Below are 20,557 nucleotides of genomic sequence, written 5' to 3'. Positions count from 1 at the left end.
CCAGGTTTATCTTAGCCAAGCAAAGCAGAAAAGAAGGACACGTCTGGATACAATAGGCTAGAAAAACACAGACTTTTCTTGGATAGCCAATTCAATAAAATTTGGTCTCGACAGAATTATCTGGTTAAATGCTCAAGTTTGGCTAGTCCCTTGGCTGCTCACTGGTTTGCCCTGGTTCAGTCTTTTCTGTATGCAGGGAGCTTCTGCCACAGTAACAAAGTTGAGGACCATGCTCTTGAAATGCATGTATGTCACCTGACACTGGAGAGAGGTTCCCAGTCGGGGCTCAGTGTAAGAGGAAAAGCACTTCCTTCTTTTTCCCTCTTTGCTGTGCTATTAGAATTAGAGCATCAGTTTATTTAGTTGTCCCTGTGGATGTTTAGAACGTTCAAAGATGATGCAGACAACAGAAGTCTCAAGGCATGTGACGGAAGCATGAGACTGCACCGCTGGATCTCTAGTTGGGTTACAGAGGGTAGGCAGGGCACCTGACTGTATGGTAGATAGTATAAGAGGGAAAGGGTCCCAAATGCAAGAAACTATCCTGAAAATATCCTCTGAGCCATGTATTCTGGTCAGGGTTTGACAAATGAAAACTTCAAAATGAGCTTATAGAAAAACATTTTTGAAAAGTTTGTTTCAGGTGTAAGAAATAGGGAAATGAGAGACAGGGGAGATGATGATTGAGAGCATTTGCTTTAGAATCATGCCATCTTGAATCCAAGACCTGCCTTTGGCGCTTACAGCCCTGTAGTCTTGGAAAATATGACTCAAAATTCCTAAGGGCTAATCTCTGTATCTGTAAGAGTTCTTATCTCACAGGTTGTGCTGGGGAGTAATGAGATGATTTATGCATAGCACTCAGCAGAGCGTTTGGCACGTGGGAACCACTCAGTACATGTGAACTCTTACTGTAATGATCAGGTATGAGGTGGCTGTCTTGTATATTTTTTAGTAGTTTTAATTGGTATTAAACAGACACTTCTGCACACTACTGGAATATATACGAAAAATTTCACAAACCATCAGAATCTCCACTCATATTGAAATCCATCATGGCATGGCTAAATTTTCCTTCTTCATTCTGTTTAACTGCCAGTTGCTGAGTCAGACTCTCCAGTGTTGTTTTTTCCTTTAAAAAAGAAATTTATAATGAGATCTCAATCTGGAAATTATAATTATTCAAAGACATTTTTTTCCTTGGGCTATAGATAACGCATTAGCTTCTGGAAGGGATGAAATGCTGATTTATTCACCTTTGCACATTCAGCACGTTATACTGAGGTAACTGAAGCCAATGATCAGCAGGATGTCTGAAGGGACTCTGATTTGTAGAATCCCCTATACAGTCTTGGCATTTGGGTTTGCTAAGCCTAAAGGATGGATGCTGGGACCCTTGGAGACAACCTTCCCAAATCACAAAATGTGCATAGAAATGTCACGGAAGCAACCTGTTTTACAACATTTGGAATGCCTGCTTTATTTTTAGCCAGACAGGAAAAGTATAGAAGTGGCATGAGGCCCAGAGAAAGTCTTCCAATAGTCAGGTGACCAAATGATTGAAACATAATTCACAGTAGTGCCCTCGGGTTGCCATCTCACTAAATGCCATCTGCATTCCTCATGCAAGGGTAATGAAGACGTTTCAATATTCATTGTTAATTGCTTGTCAAGTCTCTGTACATTCAATGTGAGTGCCTGCTACTTGGACCACGATTTGATTTGGATTGCTAAGCCAAAATATTGAGTTGGAGAATTATCTGAGATACAAATATACCAAAATTAGATCTGCAAAGACATCAAGTCATCTGAAAGCATGCAGTGAATGATCTGAATTCATGGAGAACATGGCATTACAAAGTAAATTATTTTCAAGAAAAATATAATGCTTAATCTACACCACATGAGATTTTAAAGTATTTCCAAATTAAGTAATTGGGTGATTTTAAGAACAGAAAAGCATACAATAAAAGGTTTACAACTCTTTCTAGAACTTTCCATCATTGCTCTGAGGATGATGAGGTTCCAAAGCAGCTTTAAGAAAAGCACCTATTGGATTTCATAAGATTTGCTCATGTTTCTTGGTAATTATGCACCTCATTTTCTGAAGAACACAGTCATGAGTTACACAAATGAATCACATACACTGTGGTACAGCTACTGACACAATAAAAATTTCACAGAGGGCTTCCCTGGTGGCACAGTGGTTGACAGTCTGCCTGCTGATGCAGGGGACACGGGTTCGTGCCCCAGTCCGGGAAAATCCCACATGCCGCGGAGTGGCTGGGCCCGTGAGCCATGGCCGCTAAGCCTGCACGTCTGGAGCACGTCTGTGCTCTGCAATGGGAGAGGCCACAGCGGTGAGAGGCCTGCATACCGCAAAAAAACCCAAAAAAGTTCACAGAAAATAATCAACTATTTAAGATAATTGTATTACAGGTAAAGGACCCAACTAACGTTCCCAACAAGAGCCAACAGGGTACTGAAATTCTTCATACAGTATATACTTTATCTCTACAAAATCTCTGACAGTATTACAACTATACATACTAGATGAAAAATTCTCTTAATTTAGTGGCCTTGGAATCCATGTCTCTGTTCATCAAAGTCTGATATACAATTTAATAGAAAAAATATTTTAAATTGTCAATCAGTATAAAATACAGTAGAGAACCTGGAAACAAAATAGTTTACACCAACTTTAGTTCTATAAGATTATATAGTACTAAAGTTGAAATAAATTATATATTTAAAAATGTAGAACCTCACCCAATTTTGTTTTGTGTATGAAACTGGTATTTTCATCTGCCTTACATGTTCTACATTTCTTTTGCTGAGAGAGTCTGCTGTATATATTCAGCTGAGCCCATGAGCACCAAGGACACCAGCTTAACAGACTGTCTTTATAGTAAATGTAGCTGTTAAAATAGAAGACAGTTACATTAAAAAAAAAAAAAACACATTCCATCAACATAATCTGAGAGTCCCCGGGTCAATGAAGACTTTACTGTACTATCTTTGGGGAATGTACTGGGCATGGATCACCTCTCAGGTTTTGATTTAGAAGTGTATAGGGCAATAATGCTACATATTTTCTATTTTGAAGTAAAGTCTTTCAAGAAGAAACAGCAAAATGAAGGCAATCAGAGTAGAAAAAATGAAATGTTAAGTGACTCTGAAGATTCTGCATTCAGCTGTATGGATCTTGCACCATCTTACCAAGTAACTAAAATTAGCAAAGGATGAGCTGGAAAGTCACAAGTAGTTTTTACAATAAGTAACCTCTAATCATCTACCTCTAAAGCACAGAGTATAATAAAATGATTCAATTAGCTACCCAAAAGTGGAATTTATGATACTTCTTAAGAGGATGTCAGTAGGAGAGAGTGGAAGTAAACACAGTAAGCTGCACTCCTTTTGTGACCTTTTGCATAGTCATTTAAGCTAATTCTCAGTCATGTGAACAGGGTAAATGAGAAGTGATTGGAGGACCTGAAGAAGGTGTGGTATGCCTTTAATTAAAACACCTTACAGTAGCATGTAAATCAAAATGGTAACACTGCCACAATTTAGAAACTCTTGCTGACAATAAATTCAGAAGACAGAGGAATTGAGGTAAGGGGTATATCATAAAACCCAAATGGTTATATGGTAAATATATGGTATCTATCTATCTATCTATATCTATATCTATATATAAAACACAGTGGTTATATAGTAAATAATTAGCTATACAATTCCATATGAATATTGATCCCATTGTAAAATTTCATATTTAGTTCTTATGTATACAGGTAGATATAAATCTATGTGTGAATAGGATTCTAGAAAATATACTGAACTACCAAAAGAATGAGTTGGATTTAAGAATAGTCTTCAAAAGTTTAAATTCAATCTATTCAGGAATATAGGAGGAAAATCAGTCAAATGTTATAAAGCACAAATGCTGGTACACTGGGAAGATTCCATTCATCCTACTACTTCTAATCCCATCTGTTCCTGGACGTCCCCTTCGCGAACAGTCCAACTATGCACTGTCATGTCTAAAACTCAACCGTTTCTGATTCTGTACCCTGGGTTAAATATTTCCCTTTCCAAAGCCTCTTTTCAAATGTGTGAATATTACTGAAAAAAGATGATTCTCAAAGATCTTATAATTAAATTAATCCTTTCTAAATAGAGACCGCTGAAACAAAATAAGGGCAGTAAATGTCAGGTAGGGAGGTGGTAAATGGGAAGACGCTGGAAATAAGAAACACCAAAGAAACTGAGTTTATGGAAATAGAAAAATATGTTGATGGGCAGAGGTGATAATTTTTACCAAACTTATACTCTTAGTTCCAACTGCTTCTGATAAAGAGCACATCAGTCAAGAATTTTTACAGAAAAAGACCACCACATGCCGCCAGTCTAAGACCAGTGTTCTTGAACATAAATCCAGTATAGCGCTTATACTTTTCTGCCTTCTCAATACTATCCAAACACTGCCCTGAAACTTAGGAATACCGTAAGATTCATTCACCTTTTTCTCTTCTACTTTTTTCCTATTAGAAATAAAACAAACAAACAAACAAAAAACACAAAGAAATTTTGGCCAAAATTCTGAACTGCTCTGAGGAACATCAGAGTACAGGGTGCAAACAGATTAATTACTACAAAGTAGTCAAAATGAAATAGTCCTGAGGATTTACAAATAAGGACCAAACAAGACGACCTGTATGCTTTCTATTGGATAAAAACTAGCTATTGGATAACAACTAGAATTCCTTTGGAAAGATGAGTCCTATCTGGCTAATCAAATCTTATACAACTCTGTAGGTTTACTAAGATCAAGAAGAAACTTAAGGTAAAATTTGTCTTAACTTGAAAATTTTTCTGATCCTATGTTGACTTGAAGAAACATTCAAGTGAATTGTATCTGATCTACAGAAGAAAAGAAAGTTTTAGACAATATAGTTTCTTGGGGTCAAATGAATAACTCTAAAACTCAACATTCAAATAACTATTATTAATGTGTTAATATTCACTTAGGGAATTTGGCAGCTGGTTTTGGGCTCTGTGGCTTATCCAATGACTTGCATAATGGAAAACAGCACGTGTATTGTTTGCACATGACACCAGACTATGGTGGGAATCAACAAGGAGAGCCAAGAAATATCTAAAGAGATGTGGGTAATTAGCTGATTAGAAGTGGTCAGTAAAGATCAGTGCTTTCTAAGCAAACAACGTTCTGAATGGCAAAAGGCTATAGAGATCAGTGGGAAAAGAACATATTTGAAAATAGAGAAAATATCCCATATAGAAAATAATGGCTTTGGGATCAGGAACATGACATTTTAACCAAACTCTGCCATATATATTAGCTATACTACTTTAGACAAATCAAATTAACCTCCCTGAGTTTCAGAATCCTAATTTGTAAAATGGTGCTGTAATATATGACAGATTCTCATTAGTTTAAAAAATGAAAAAGATATGCTTTTAATATTAGGGGAAAAGTAAATAGGGGAAATGAAAAAGATAAAGATTCTTCTAAAATATAAGAATTACAGGAATAGTTATTTCAATATGAGTATTAAGTATCCTGCTGTGGTTATGATCCTTTATTGTCTACAGCCAGAGTAGTGGACAAATATGCATTAACAAGGAGAATGTTTGTAACAACTCTAAAAGTTGTTGGAATTTTTTCTTTCCTCTTGTGCATCATCCCTGACAATGTATTTAATCTTTTTTATTTTCCATTTGATTCTCAGGCCTTATGGTTTACAGCCCTATAATATAAGTCTAGCACATATTTAAATTGAAAAGTTCTCCTATTCCATTACTTCAACTATACAGAAAACAACTAAAAATTCACTGTGTTTGTAAGGGCTCAAAGGCACATTGTTTGTCGATATTTCATAGAGCAGTCAAAACAAAAATACCACAGAAACTGTACTCTAGAGGAAGTAGATATTTCCTTAGTTACCTAAGCCTAAACTGCATGAGTAGATGGTTCCTCTATTACTCCTTGAAATTGGGATTTATATAAGTGACAAGCTTTGCTCACCATCAGACACACATACACAAAGAGAGGTGGGCTGTGGATCAGCTATCATAATGGACATCCCTGAAATAAAGCTCACAAAGCTATAAAACTCATAAAAAGCACATGCATGAAATGACAGAATAGAGTGTGACTGTCAAATGTTGACTCAGTAACAGTTAAACCCCTTCTGGCTGACCTTTTTTATGATCTCCTTCTATACTAATGACACAGGAAGAAAAAAGAAACAAAAAAGGTTTTTAACCCTCCAATTATGTGACCCTCACAGACCACCAAAGAAGATGAAAGATTATTTATAATGTCATAACGATTTATCAGTTGGAGAATTTTTTCACCAGCTTAAGTAAAACATAAAAAACAATGCATGTTTCTCTTGGTTTCACCCTTGCTTATTGAGATTGCCATTTTCTAAAAAAATAAGCATCCACCCACGTAATCTAACTGCACAAATGGTAAAGAAAGCTTTGTTGTAAAAGATTTACAATAAATTATGTACAAATACACACACACATACACACATACATTTCCCTCCAACACCAACAAAAATGCAATCTGAAGAAATCTTTTACTAATTTTATTCTGGTCAAATGTGAATTTCTCAGACACTTTGGTACTCTGAAATCTAGTATCCCTTAGGAATATTTTTCCAGTCATTTTCTCCATCAGAGAATCATATGGATATATGAGCTAAGGGGTTGGAAAGGTCCATAAATGTCTTGTGGTTAAGTCAACTACAAAAAAAGCCTTATCTAATCCTGATTTTTTTCCCCTTCTAAATTCAGAGATACCCCTAGTGGAGAAAATAATAAATTAGAACCCATAATTTTGTTTCCACAATCTAATTTCCTTTTGTGAACGTTGGTAGCCAGCTTAATGAAATGTTTCTTGAAGTATAATTCTTGCTAAATTTCATAGAAACTTAGTTTCATCAGGCAATCTGGTCAAAGTGAACTGTATTGGCAGATCAGGTTTTCTTAAGTATGAAGCTGAAGATAGAATTGTTTTGAAGGAAACACAAAGCTTCTATGAATTCAAGTCTTAATCTGGATGAATACATTTCTAAGATAGTAAAATGACTTGTGGATAAAACTGATGAATCCCTATTTATGATTTTTAAAGAACTGATTTTAAAGTGGGAGAAATATTAGGAATTGTACATAAATAACTAATTCTGATTTTTCATGAATAAAGAGAGAATTTGTGGAACAATGACTTGAGCACTTAATGTATGTTCCAGAAAAGACAGAGCTTATTGTTATAGGATTAGTTAAGAGCACTTAGTACAGGATGTGATACAACAAGAAGCTAGTATGGATTCATTAAGCAAAACTATGTTGTAATAGTCTAGTTTCTTTTTCTACAAAAACTGGAATGCAGACCATGGCCATAAGGTTTTGGACTTAACTCAGCTTTGGGTTATGTTCCTATCAATATCCTTGTTGTCTTCATGGAGAAATTGCACAGGACCTTGCAAGAGAGAGTTGAAGAGGAGATCGACAATCTCTGTCTTTAAATATCTTAAGAATCTCCATGTTTAGAAAGAATCAAGACCTGTTATTTGTGAAAAAGAGAGGATTTGGCCATATGTAGTAAAGAGACAGAATACTGGCCAATGTTTGTAAGTTATCAAGTGAAAGATAACGAACCACTGAAGGAAGAGTTATATAAAAGAGTTGTCTCTCCATTGAGTGGGCTGTCTTAGGATGCAAAACATTTCACTTCCCTAGAGGTTTTCAAGTATTGGCCATATGACTACCTGCCTGGCAATTCAACATCAGATGATATGTTGAATTAAAGGCCCTTTACATTTTCTTTCAATTCTATGTTCCACTTGACTGGAGTTGCTCAAACAAAACAAAAGTATTTTGACAAACGTATACAGCTATACATGTTTCTCTATCCATGATGATAGTTTCCACAGAAGCTGTTAATTATGTTTCAAAATGTAAAGGTACTCCATTTATAATTGAGAATACTATAATCATTTTCTTAAATTCAAGGAAGATATTTCAAATTATGAAACAAAACCCCAAAAATATGATTATTGAAATACATTTTGTGAAGGGACTGTCCAATAATACTCAGATTTACAGATTTTAAGTGCATTGAGAAACACGCAGTTATATGTCCAAATTCAACATGACTGCCGTGGAGAGGAAGAAGTCATTGAGTGTGTGGGGTAATGAGCCGAAGAGCCACTCAAAGGAATCCATAGGAAAGAAATCATTCACAAAGATGGTACACATGAATAATATCATGGTAAAATATTGGTCCTTGCTTACTTGTCCCAGGGGTGCTTATGGTCTGTACATGTGGAAGAGGGAAGGCAGGAGAGGAAAAAACTAAGACCTGAGTTTTCAAGTGTCTGTATATGTGTTCAGCATTCAGCCAAAGTCTAAAAAAGTGACTTTATTTCAAACCAGGGCAGATACAGATACTGTGCACACCAAGTCAAATCAGAAGGCTTAATGTGAGAAAAATAGGAGGCCAACAAAGTAAAATAATAGAATTCACAACCTACACAAGGTGTCTGGTAGGTGGGAGGGCTGCACAGATGTAAACACAAAACTGGAATGTTGTCTGATGATAACTGTTCTATAAACAATGGGTCACTCAGTTAGTGAGCTACAGAAACGTATAGACCTTTTCTCTTTAATTTTTCCTTTTCATAGAATAAAAGCTATAAAACTGTACATATTCTTATAAATGCAGCCTCAGTAGCCAGTAGTTACCTCAGTTAAATAAATATAATTGGACTGTTTTAAAGAGAAATGGTTTGGTTCCAAAATGCTGGGTCTGACAAATAGAAAGAGGCACAGCAGGGTTATAGTTCACTTTCCAATTATCCATGGTAGTTTTAGGGGAAAAAATTTAGAGTAGAATAGATATTTAAAATCTTATTTTAATGAACAGCTAAAACTTCACATGTTTTATGAGAGCTGCTATGAGAAGCAAAATAAATAAGACGGAACATATTCTTTCTGTTTCCCCGCTCATTCTCTAATGAAGGGGGCTGGTGCGTGGTGAAGAAAGGAAGACCTAGAAAGGGAGCAGAAACAGGAAAAACAAAGAATTGGAAGAAAGATACACAAATGATGGAGATGTTGATTGATTAAAGGATTTTTGTGTGTGTGTGATGAATCCTCAAAAATGTACTAAATAATACACATGGCCAACGCTGGGGTACAATCGAATCAAACAGGCACTGAGTTACTTTCTTGAACATCTTCAGCATGGTCCATTAGAAAAGAGACAGAAATTTGAACAAGAGGACCTAGGTTTAAAAACTGATCTACCACTCGAATTCCTATAATAATGTCATATCTCAAGGTTTTTATTTTTAAAACAAAGACTGAAATTTGAACAAGAGGACCTAGGTTTAAAAACTGATCTACCACTTGAGTTCCTATAATAATGTCATATCTCAAGGTTTTTATTTTTAAAACAAAGATATGAATACTTTTCTTCTTATAATACTATACAGAACTGAAATTTGATGGGAAAGCAGTTTGAAAAAGGTAAGATACAAACTAGATATCAATAGCTATTATTACTCCTATTTTTACTCCTATACTCATAAACAAGTGTTTCTCATTTGTAAAAGAGAAAAGGTATAAGTGGGAAGACTCAATGAGGCCCTTTGAAATAAATGTTAAATTCAGAATATTTTCCTCATAATTTAAAATCCATATTGTTAAAGTCACTTGCAATAAATGACAATAGAGAATACAATGTATCTACTAAGTATGAGGATAATTGCAAAACAAATGGCTCTTTGATTAGTTCAGTGCCTTAATGTTTAAGTGTCTTGAAGACAGCTATTTGATCTTGGGGATGAGGAAGGGAACGAGGGAGAAGGGAAGGAAAGATCATTCTTAGTAGACCAGGTTTTCAAAAATAACACTTCTGGTCCAACAACAAAAGTGATTCTTATTTTACTTACAGAAAATTTGAAAAAATCAGGAATGTGGGGACATGTAAATTTCCAACCCCATCACCTTGGCAAAATGATTGTTTATTCTTCTTCTAGTCTTTTATCTATGTACCATGGAAATATACTTTAAAAATATCTAGATCATTCTCCATACGGTGTTTTCAAACTCGTTGTTTTCAGGAATACTATTGTGAGCCTATCCTCATATCTTTAAATGAACAGACAATTTCAATCATCAGAGAGGCCTGTGGGTGTCTATCTGAAAGCCCAATTTGGCATGCCCTGTGTGTCTCATTTTATTGGACCATCCTGCACTAACCCCTCTACCAGAATGATGTAAAGAACACAAGACTCTCTGTTTGAAAACATGCACAGCTTTTCTAGGCTTGAAAATTAAACCATAAAAAGTTTACTGGAAAAAAAAAACCCTTTAAAAAGCTCCTTAAAAACTCACACCATAATTGCTCCCCACCAAGCGTGGGCACTTGCTAGCTGCAAGTAGTGGCACTGTGACAAATGTAGCAAAACTGAAAGCAGGCTATACTAAGAGAAAGAAAAAGTCTTCCACTGGCCATCTGTGAAAATAAGGCATGTGGCCATTAAATGCAGAGGCTGTAAATATACACAAACTCCATGAAGCAAATGGCAAAAAAGGACTAAACTTCAAGCTCAAACAAATCAAAATGTTTAATGCATAGTTACCACTGCTGGACGAAAACAGCTCTGATCTTTGCAGTCTGCAAACTCGGCATGTATTTCAATTAAATACCCCCAAAAAGAAAAGAAAGAAAAAGAAAGAAATGAAAAGACACAGAAGAAAACCATCTGGAACAAAAGGCTATAGACAGCCTATACTCAATTTCTAGAAACAAACAGCCCCTTTAACTTGCACCAGCCTGTCGAGAATGTCGATTGGAATTATTGAAAGGCTGACATATAGAGTGATGGATGGGTGATGACATAATACCTATTTGCCTTTTTGTCATGGTCTTTGAAAACTGGCTGCTCAGGGCTGATAATATTCACTAAGGGGTTTTCCTCTCCCCTCCTGTCCCATAAGAAGTGTTCCCTAGCTAAGACACTCAGTATTAAGAAGGTTTTATGAATGAAAAACAAAAGAAAAGAAAACCTGAGGATCAAATGCTAACTTGCACATAAAAATCTAGTCTAGATTTTCTAATAATCTGCTGTCTAGAAAGCAGTTCTCTATCCATTTTACATACATACTTAGAGTAGAGAGACTCCAATAATAAAAAGGCAAATATTCAACTTCAGATTTTGTGTATCTTTTAATTAAAGTCACCAAATAAATAATTACATTAGAGATAAAAAATAATATCTACTCATTTTTATAAAGAGAAAATATTAACCATTTGTGTTATTTTAATTTGTTCCCAGGTAAATTCTAACCGGAAGATTTAAAAGTTTGGGGACATTTTTGTTTGACAAACACTCACTCACACACACACACACCCCCCCCCAAGAAAAAGCTCCTGTTTTGTCCCACTGTTGCAATGATCTATCTCATTTCCTCCTGAACGATTTACCTAACATAACTTCCTCCTTCATGGAGTTTTTGCTCTTACCACTGAAATGTCTAGCTCTAATCTGACTTCTCTAATTCATTTTAGCTAAAGGCAACAACTACAAAAGCCACCCATAAATCATTAATTAATTGGAGTACCCGCCACTGAATTCAAAGGCATGAGTTCCTTCATATTCACTTTTTGAAAGCAAACCTGTAGTTTACAATTCCTCACATGCCTTCTCCTTATCTAAGAGAAGGAGCATATGTTAGATAATGCTGAAGTAGATACACTGTGTCAGTTTCTGAAGAGTTAACACTGCTGGCCCCATCCATCAGATGGCCAGTGAAGCATCAGGGAAGAATGAGGGATGTAAAGTTATTACAGGGCTGCCATCCGATACACTCACTGCCATTTGTAACTAATGCTGGGACTGACACACTTTTTTTCATTATTAAACATCCACATTAAGTCAACATTGGTCACTGTCATTTCATGTTTGGCACTCTGTTAAAGGGAAAGAAAAGGGTTGACAATGGCAGAAAAGAGGAGGTTGTCATGGAAGAGTTTTCAAGTGCCAGAGTAATAAAATTAGCCTTTGTTTACAAGTCCATCTATACTGTATGTGGTACAACTTCTTATGAATATGACTGACACCAAAAAGAGAAACTGGTTTCATTACTGAGTAAATCATTATTTAAAATATACATATTATTCACCAAATTTTCATCTTATTCTATGGAAGTCTGCAAAGAATTTTCACTGAACCTCAGAAAGAAAAGTAAGACATTTTCCTAGCTATTCTTATTTGCAGGTATTGATGAATGCATAGCGTGTGCAGGTGTTTAGATTTCAGGTACACTGCAGGCAATTAATGTTTGATGAATAAATTCTCTACCTTAAGAAATACATGCACATATTTGTATGTTTATTTTTGTGAGTGACATCTTTTTTATATATAAGAAGTAATACAGAAGTTGGCCTTAATATGTAGAAAGTATGTGGATGAACATACATTCATTGATTTAACCTGGCATCAAACAATGTTTTCTTGTACACATTCTTGAATGTAATTTAATTCTTTCTGAAACACAGACAAGGTATAAGGCCCTGAACATGCAACAGAGAAGAGCAAAAGTAGTTAGGTAGATGACATCAAATGTAATCAAAACAAACCAGCTTTATGATGAAAATATTTGAGAGCTTTGGTATCATTTTTATAATGTAGCCATGGCTGACAATGGCCTTTTCCTACCCGGTAGCCATTCTGGTCTTTCTTTTTGTCCCTGCCAATATAATCTTTGGTCTTAAGATATCCCTTAAATGTGAGGGTGATCTGGCTGCGACCTCTGTCACCCCATTGATCACCAGGGTTGATTGGCTGATCTGGCTGGCTCAAGAGGTGTCTCCTTTCCTGCCCCATGGATCCATGTACATCCCTCCTGGAGCTGTAAGCTCAGTGGAAAAGGATGGCCTTCCCCAGTACGGGAGGGCCCTTTTTCGGTCGAGGGTATATGAGAAGCTGTTCTCCCCTGCTAGACCCTCCAGACAAGCTCTCAAGGTCCATTCCCAGAAGAAAGTAGGCTAGTCAAGCTTCCAAGACTCGAGACACATCCAAATGAGGTGCTGGAGGTAGCGGTCTGCCTTTCTTAAAAAAAAAGATAATCCTTTGATCTCAAGAAGGATAGGATAAGGTCTCTAATTCAGTCCCAGAAAATAATTTGTGATCCATTTAAAGTGGTCTCTCTTCCTTGACCAGTAATTGTCAGGAAGATGTGCAAATGACCCAGTTCTACACAAAGGAGATGTTTATGGAAGTCGGCTTGAGGGGGGCAGTGAAATATGATTATGTGAGTGAAGACTGAACTTCAGTGAAGAGAAAATAACTTCTTTCTGAGTCTGATGCCTTCATGGCATAGTTGTAGGTGCAGCAACTTTTTGTGGCTCTAAGGGAACAACCCAGATAATCAAGTGATTTCAACCCTGACATCACTGAACTAATGAGCTAAGGCCACCAAACTCCTACTCCTGAACTTCATTGTAGGCTAAAAGCTAATCAGTATTTGTTGAAGCTACTGTATTTAGATATCCTGATACATATCATGACAAACACTTCTAACAGGTATTACAGCATGGGCATTATCTTTCTAGGACAACTACATTGGGTAGTGAGGGAAGTGATCCGGGAAATTTCTGGTCTGTTCCTCATTGCAATGCACTGTGTCTCTGGGTTGTTCCCTTAGAGTCACAAAATGTTGCTGCACCTACAACTATGCCATGAAGGCATCAGACTCAGAAAGAAGTTATTTTCTCTTCGCTGAAGTTCAGTCTTCACTCACATAGTCATATTTCACTGCACCCCTCAAGCCGACTTCCATAAACATCTCCTTTGGGTTTATTATTAGTGTTGCCTGGTAGGATCAGGACAAAAACTGAGGTTTTTATGATTTCCTATCAGGTAATCTTATAAGGTCAGAACCTGAATATGTAGCTGGTCAAAACCGTGCCATTTGCCATGTGGGCATTAAAGACGCAAAGTAGGTAGTTTTTACAAAACAAATGTATGTATGAGGGTCTTCTTCTGATTCTTCCCACCTGAGAAGCTTACTTATTCACCTATAACACTAATCTGTAACAGAGCTGAGTGGTAAAAGATAACATTATTTGAATATACAATCAGGCTATAATTAACCAGAGATGACAATTATAAATAACACTGCATCCCAGAGTTTCCAAGAAACCTGACATACGCAGTTCTTCGGTATGTTGAAACACTTCCAAGAAAAGTAAAGAAATGAAAAATCTTTTAGAAGTCTTCAATTAAAATGTGTTTCAGTACAAATGACTTTCATTATGTGTTTTGGTACATACGACTGGAAAACATTTGTCCCTATCTTCACACCTCTAATTGTTTTCACTGCCCAATTACAGCTTTTCAGAATTAAGACATTCTAGTTGAGACAAGCATGTTGGTCATTTGAAATGTGAAGAAAAGTTAATGTGTATAAGGCTTGTGTACTCAAGAAAACAGATCTCTGCTACAGGTTTCCAATTATCTGGATCTTGGGTCCTGCTATCTCCTTTTAGACTGACGGAAGGCATCTGGCTGAATTACTTTTCCTTCCCCCTTTCCTTTCTCCCAGCTCCTTTCTATCTTTCTCTCTCCTTCATCTTCCCCACTTCTTACATTTATTTCACATACTTTTAGGGTCTAGGAAGTTGGGAGCATTGTTTAAAGAGAGAAAAATTCTCGTCCTTTTGGGAGCGATAGTGCAAATTATAAGAGGAATTTATACATACTGTGTTTCTGTCTTTCGTTAGGGACTGTGAAGCAGAATTTCAAACCAACTACTGATCTAATTACGCTTTGGCCATGGGTAAAGTTGGGCGATTATAAAAATCTATTAAAAAGGTAGGTATTAAAAAAACGATGAGGCAATATGTCTAGTGATGCTGCTTTATGTGGAAAAACAAGCAGCTACCTTTGTCGAGTCAGGTATATAACTGATCTGACATGCTCAGTAGTATGGGGTCTTAATTCAGTTCCTATAGGAATTCACACACACAAATATGCCATGATTAACAAACTCATAATTTGATCTAAACTGTAAGCTCTATAAAGGCAGAGGACATATTTTCTTGTTCAATACAGTGCCTCAAGTACACAGCACCGTCCCTAATACACAGGGGTGCTAATGTTGAATAATGGCTAATTAAAAGATTTAAATTGACATTATTTCATTCCCATGAGTTGCAAGACATAGACTGATCATTAATTTGGTAGAAATGCCGGCTAAGCTATTTCAACAGGAAAAGGCAACCACAGTAATTCCTGCTTCTAAGAAAGATTCAATCTCAAGTGTCAAGGGTAACACAGGGATGAACTAATTCGAATTCTCCTGCTGAAAAGGTTTACTTACGCATTACAAGAGTTTGCCAGACTATGACAATAATGGATTTTTACATTTTTATATTCTACAATTACAATGATACAATTTCATTTTTTAAGATTTTCACTTAAAATCCCATAAAAAGATAAGACTATAGTTGAAGATGTAACTCAACTGCATTGAAAGGGCATGGTGAAGAGATTTGGGGGCACAAACTTCTTGAGAATGGAGACATCTTAATTGGCCAACAGATTCTGGCACGTATTACTTCAGAAATAGATTTTTTTAAAAAACAGTTACTCTAATTCTACAAAAGAGAAAGGAAAATTGAAAGGAGTAGTTTTCAACAGAGGCAACTCTCACTCGTGCAACTCAAATAGGAGGTGCTAATCAGAGAAATAAAATGAAGTCTGATTGTGGAGGTGGAACAAGAAGTGGAAATAAGGTCCCTAACAATGGACAACTATGGAATAAAATGAATGCAGATGGTTCCACTCCTGTTACTTAATCAAAAGGCTGAGCAGAGTCACTGGAGCCTGCATGAAGTCATGTGTTAGAACAACAGCTGATCTGTATTAGAGAAGATTAACTCACAGTGCCATGGTGGAGGGCCCAGGATTATTTTATGTACTCCCATTGCCTTACAAGCCGTCAGCACAATTATTGCCCTCCGATGTGAATGACTGATCTGTAACCACAGCTAAACAGCATGCTGCTTAGGGGCCTAGGAGCTTCATGAAGATGAATTTCCATACCATCAAAGTGCTTTTAATGGGCTCCCTGATCCAACCACAAGGCCTGTTTTGTAAGTATATAGAACTCAGGATGAAGGCTTCCTGTCCAAAAGGATTTGGTCGGTTGTCACTTGACAATTCCCAGCCAGCACAGGGGAGGAGAGGGGGGGAGATAGGTAGAGTTGTCTCTGCTTTGGAGGATTAAAAAAAAAAAAAAGGGTACAGATGCTTGCTGAATGCAACCGACTGCTGTATCCACAGCTGAATTCAATGCGCTTAACAAATAATGGCAATTTAGCTATGCTTGCGAGGAATAGCTTGAGTCACTTTGCATTAGCATCTGGCTGAGTGTTAAACTCATTTCTACATGGGGAGAAGAGAAAAGGAATTTCTGTTCAAGCATCCTTTCAAGAATGTTTAAATATTTGAATATAAATTCCTCTATGCTTGCTATCATTCCTTCTTAGAGCTGTCACTTTGCTTTTCCCCTTCCCTTCTGGTGCTTAGCTAGAAAATGTTTGTGCCCTTCGAGCTGCACCAGTGTTGCTCTTCTTATGTTGTGAGACTGCAAGGGATGTACACTTGACCATGCTTTGCTCTCCCTTCCAGGAACAGAACAGAATTGAAATCATTTCTCCATCCTTTTGCCCCATGTTTGTACCACAGGAAAAGTACACAAGGTCACACCTTCACTATGCAAATTGCCAGCTTCTTAGAGATTATATGTAAAATTCCATATAAAACCTGGGAAACCAGAAAGCTATCCAAATTAGCAATCTGTTCTTTCTGGATGATACTGTTTGACTCATAACCTTCCCATGATGATTAACTTTCAAGTTATTACTAAGTAGCTGATCATTTTTTTCTCTTATCTACTATATCTATTTAGCTACAGGATTTTGAGAAAAGGGGATTCAGTAACTTTAAAATTTCCATTAAAAATACCAAATATGACCAAAAGAAGTATATCCCTCCAAGCATTCTATAATAACATAATATTTTTCTGAATAAAATACAATGTAGCTTAGACAAAATGTTTGAAATTATTATAGCTCAGATAAATCCAGAAGTTTCACTGGACTTAAGCATAATAATAGGTATAATAATAATGTCTACATTTTAAGCAACAAACTTTGTTTTATGAGCAAGTCAAAATTTCCAATTGTGCAGGCACCTAAAACTTGACAGTGCTTTGCATTGGAAACATTATGACAAGCTCAGGATCTTAGATGCTGAGACTACAAGCGTGGGTATCATCCAAGTTTACGCTGATTAAAGAAGATTTGGCATTTTCAAATCCAGCTCACCCCCAAATACGAGTTGAGCATCTCTGCAAAGCAAAACTTTCACTGAGACTCAGGTATTTCAAATGCCACTTCATTTTAATACAAAGTGATGGCAGAAAAGGGGATATTAATTGTCAATGAGATTCAGGTGGATAGCAGAGAATTATAATGCTTTTCATTTCCAGATGGTTTTGATTAGGGTGGGCATGAAGAGTTCTGCACTGATGGAGGGAAAAAGGTGGGGAGAACCGTCATTCCAAGGATGGGGAGAAGAGAAAAAGATAAAGAAGAAAAACAGACAACTTAAGTATTTTTGGAAAGTCAGTTATTTTAGGAACTAACCTTTTCTGCTCGGCAGTTATTGAGACCTAGACTATTCACAACAGCCACCTTCCCATCAAGCACCTGTTGTTCCCGCCGAAGCTGTTCCTTCATCTGCCGGGCTTCTTGGATTGCCTTGGTGACAGCATCATGGTCATTTAAATAACCTGAAGATGTAACAGAACGAAGGATATGTTTTGTACAAGTGCATGGATAGGTTAACCTTTCACCATAAAAATCACTTCTTTTTTGGGGAATGGCTGGTGTCTGGCATGTACTAATTTCTCAATGGAATCAGTCTAAAATGAATCAATGAATAAATAATTGACGATGACTGATTCACACAGTTACATCAACATGGTGCCAAACCTTTGTTATCAAAATGTAATATTTAAGTGAAATACAGCTGTTCCCACATGTTTGAAAAGAACTTTAAAATATAATGTTTAGATAAACTTTTTTAGTTATCTGAAGATTTTGTAGGGCAAGAGTACAACCTCTCTTTGGTTTTTTCCTATAAGGATCATTTGAATGTTACCATAGGATACAGGTATTGATAATTATTACTATTAATTACTGACACTCTCATAGTATTAGAAAGGCCAATGTAGAGTTTGAGTATGGCACTATTAGGTTTGTTACATACAAAAGGAACAAATCATCGTTAACTCACTGAAAGAAGAGCATTTCCCCCCTGCATCCAACCATGGTGAAATAAACCACAGTTGGCAATGCCTTGTTACAGATACAAACTTGCAATAGTTAAGAGGCTAAATTTCAAGCACAGGATGTAACCAAGCACCTGTAATTGCTGAATAATGAATTGTGGCTACTGGGTAACTATAATCACACTTAATTCACACTCTTAATAGGATGGTCAAGTGACCAACTTGTGCCGCAACTCCACAATCCAGAGTTAGGTGGAAAAAAAAAAAAAAAGAAAGCGAAAATATTTCTTTTAAAGAATAACAGGTGTAAGGAGAAAGGCTAATTTTAACTCTGGTCATTTATTTATTTGATGCACATTATGCTGATAATCTACATGATTTTAGGGTAGGAGAGCGATGGGAAGGGATTGTTTTGCAAATATTGAAAGGAAAGCTAATATATCATCTTTCACTCTCCCTATCTTTTAACTAGGGCATAAAATGGCATAAACTGAATCTATAATATGAAATTGCCCAGAAAAGGGACTTGTTTGTGACATGAGGCTAAATCTAACCAGATCCATTGGTGAATTGTGACAGATGGAGGGACTGTGAGACAGAAGGCAGGCACTAATCACACATAAAATGACCGGCTTGCCTCAACATGTTCCATGGATTCCAGCAAACTTTACACCCTAATCCATTTTTAGAACAAAAAACATCTGGGCCATAAATCCTCTAATCTGCCAAAACACGCTATTAAATCCCATGATTTGTTGAAAAACACTAAGATTAAAGAAAGGAAATATAAAGTGGCTAACTGCCGTGTTAGGAAAGTGTTATTAATACTCTTTCTTTGTCTCAATTATGAATGTTCTGGTACTAAAGAGCCTTGTCTAATCATGTCAGATTACATGACCTCGTCATATTGCTAGACTCTTCTATCTGATCTGCCAATTGCCAAAAAACCTAGAATACTTTCTTGCTGCTTAAACATTTCTATTGAAGAAGCTGATGTCAGATTAGCGCAGTGCTTCAGAGCTGGAAGGCTTCTCAATGATCCGTGTCCTTCCCCCCTTACTATGCACAGACTGATCATCCTCCTCTGATCTCCTTAAGGCAGAAAGAGAAGTTCCAGGGTCGGCGATGGAAAGGGGAGCCTTCAGAGCTACTACATATTTTGCTTTTCTGAGCTAAGTTCATTGGAATGTATTCAAAAGAACAAAATAACCTTGCTCATTATACATACAATATGAATCATAAACAACTATTTAGATCTAGGTCAGCCCTTTAGGGTTAATATGTACTTAAAATTATGGTCGTTTTTACCCTTATATTATCCTCAACATCTGGACTTGGTTCTCCTGCACAACCTTCTTAATATATTACTCTTCAACTCATTCTGTTCACGAACACTACCACTCTGGAAAGAAATGCAGCTCTTAAATGACCGGGATGGTTTTGGTATGTGTTCGTTTAGTAAAAGATCTTAAGAGGATCAGCCTGCTTTTCCTATCCTCTAACCCCTGTTTATGTACAACCTGGTTCCATGTGTTTTTGTAGTCTATTTAGCTTCTCCAGAGCACAAATACATTTGAAATGATTTGGCACATGACACTGAATAAAAGTATGAATGCTTTATGCTTTTTAGGCACTGCCAAGATAACACTGTGTAGGAAAAATCATTAATATAGATGCAGAAAGGATGCATCTATTACTACGAGCGTGAATAACTGACAGACATACATATGTTCTGTAATGGCTATTTCCAATGTGAGATGTGTGTTTGTGTGCAGGTGGATATAGGTGCTCACTTTAAAAGAAGCATTCTTGCTTTCAGAGACTTGAATTTTAGTTAAAATGCTATATGAAATTCTAACATTGGATCTGCTGTGTTAAATCATAAAGCCGTTTACATATTACAGAGTTGAATCATAATAGGATTGTTTGCTGGTTCTTTACATTTTGTTCTCATCACAGTCACCAACTTCCCAGTTATGCTGATTCCCTCTCTCAGTAAATGGCCTCACCTCCAATTCTGGAAAGACCAATATGGCTGAACTCTCACCTTCCTGCCCCACCCTGACTCCTACCCCAGGCTAGCTTCAACTCGATCTCCACGTATGCCCACTGCCACCTCCTGTTTCAATGAAAATGGCACCGCTACTTTCAT

The 20,557-nt window shown here is 36.7% G+C and overlaps 1 protein-coding gene across 8 annotated transcripts in view; it reads right to left on the bottom strand.

Moving 5' to 3' along the window:
• SOX5 (SRY-box transcription factor 5) overlaps positions 1-20,557 on the bottom strand; it is a gene marked incomplete at both ends in the record, with an annotated part of 680,357 nt that overhangs the window by 10,490 nt on the left and 649,310 nt on the right. For 7 of the 8 annotated variants that reach the window (XM_079714354.1, XM_079714355.1, XM_079714348.1 and 4 more), the window contains 2 exons: positions 1,020-1,132; positions 17,759-17,904. In XM_079714354.1, the coding sequence (XP_079570480.1) occupies positions 1,020-1,132; positions 17,759-17,904 (259 nt within the window). The remainder of the gene's footprint in view (positions 1-1,019; positions 1,133-17,758; positions 17,905-20,557) is intronic. The other variant, XM_079714353.1, reaches the window with a different exon arrangement.

The sequence above is a fragment of the Hyperoodon ampullatus genome (assembly GCF_949752795.1).
Source record: "Hyperoodon ampullatus genome assembly, chromosome: 11".
Taxonomy (NCBI): Eukaryota; Metazoa; Chordata; class Mammalia; order Artiodactyla; family Ziphiidae; genus Hyperoodon; species Hyperoodon ampullatus.
This window is presented reverse-complemented; position numbering and strand designations above follow the sequence as displayed.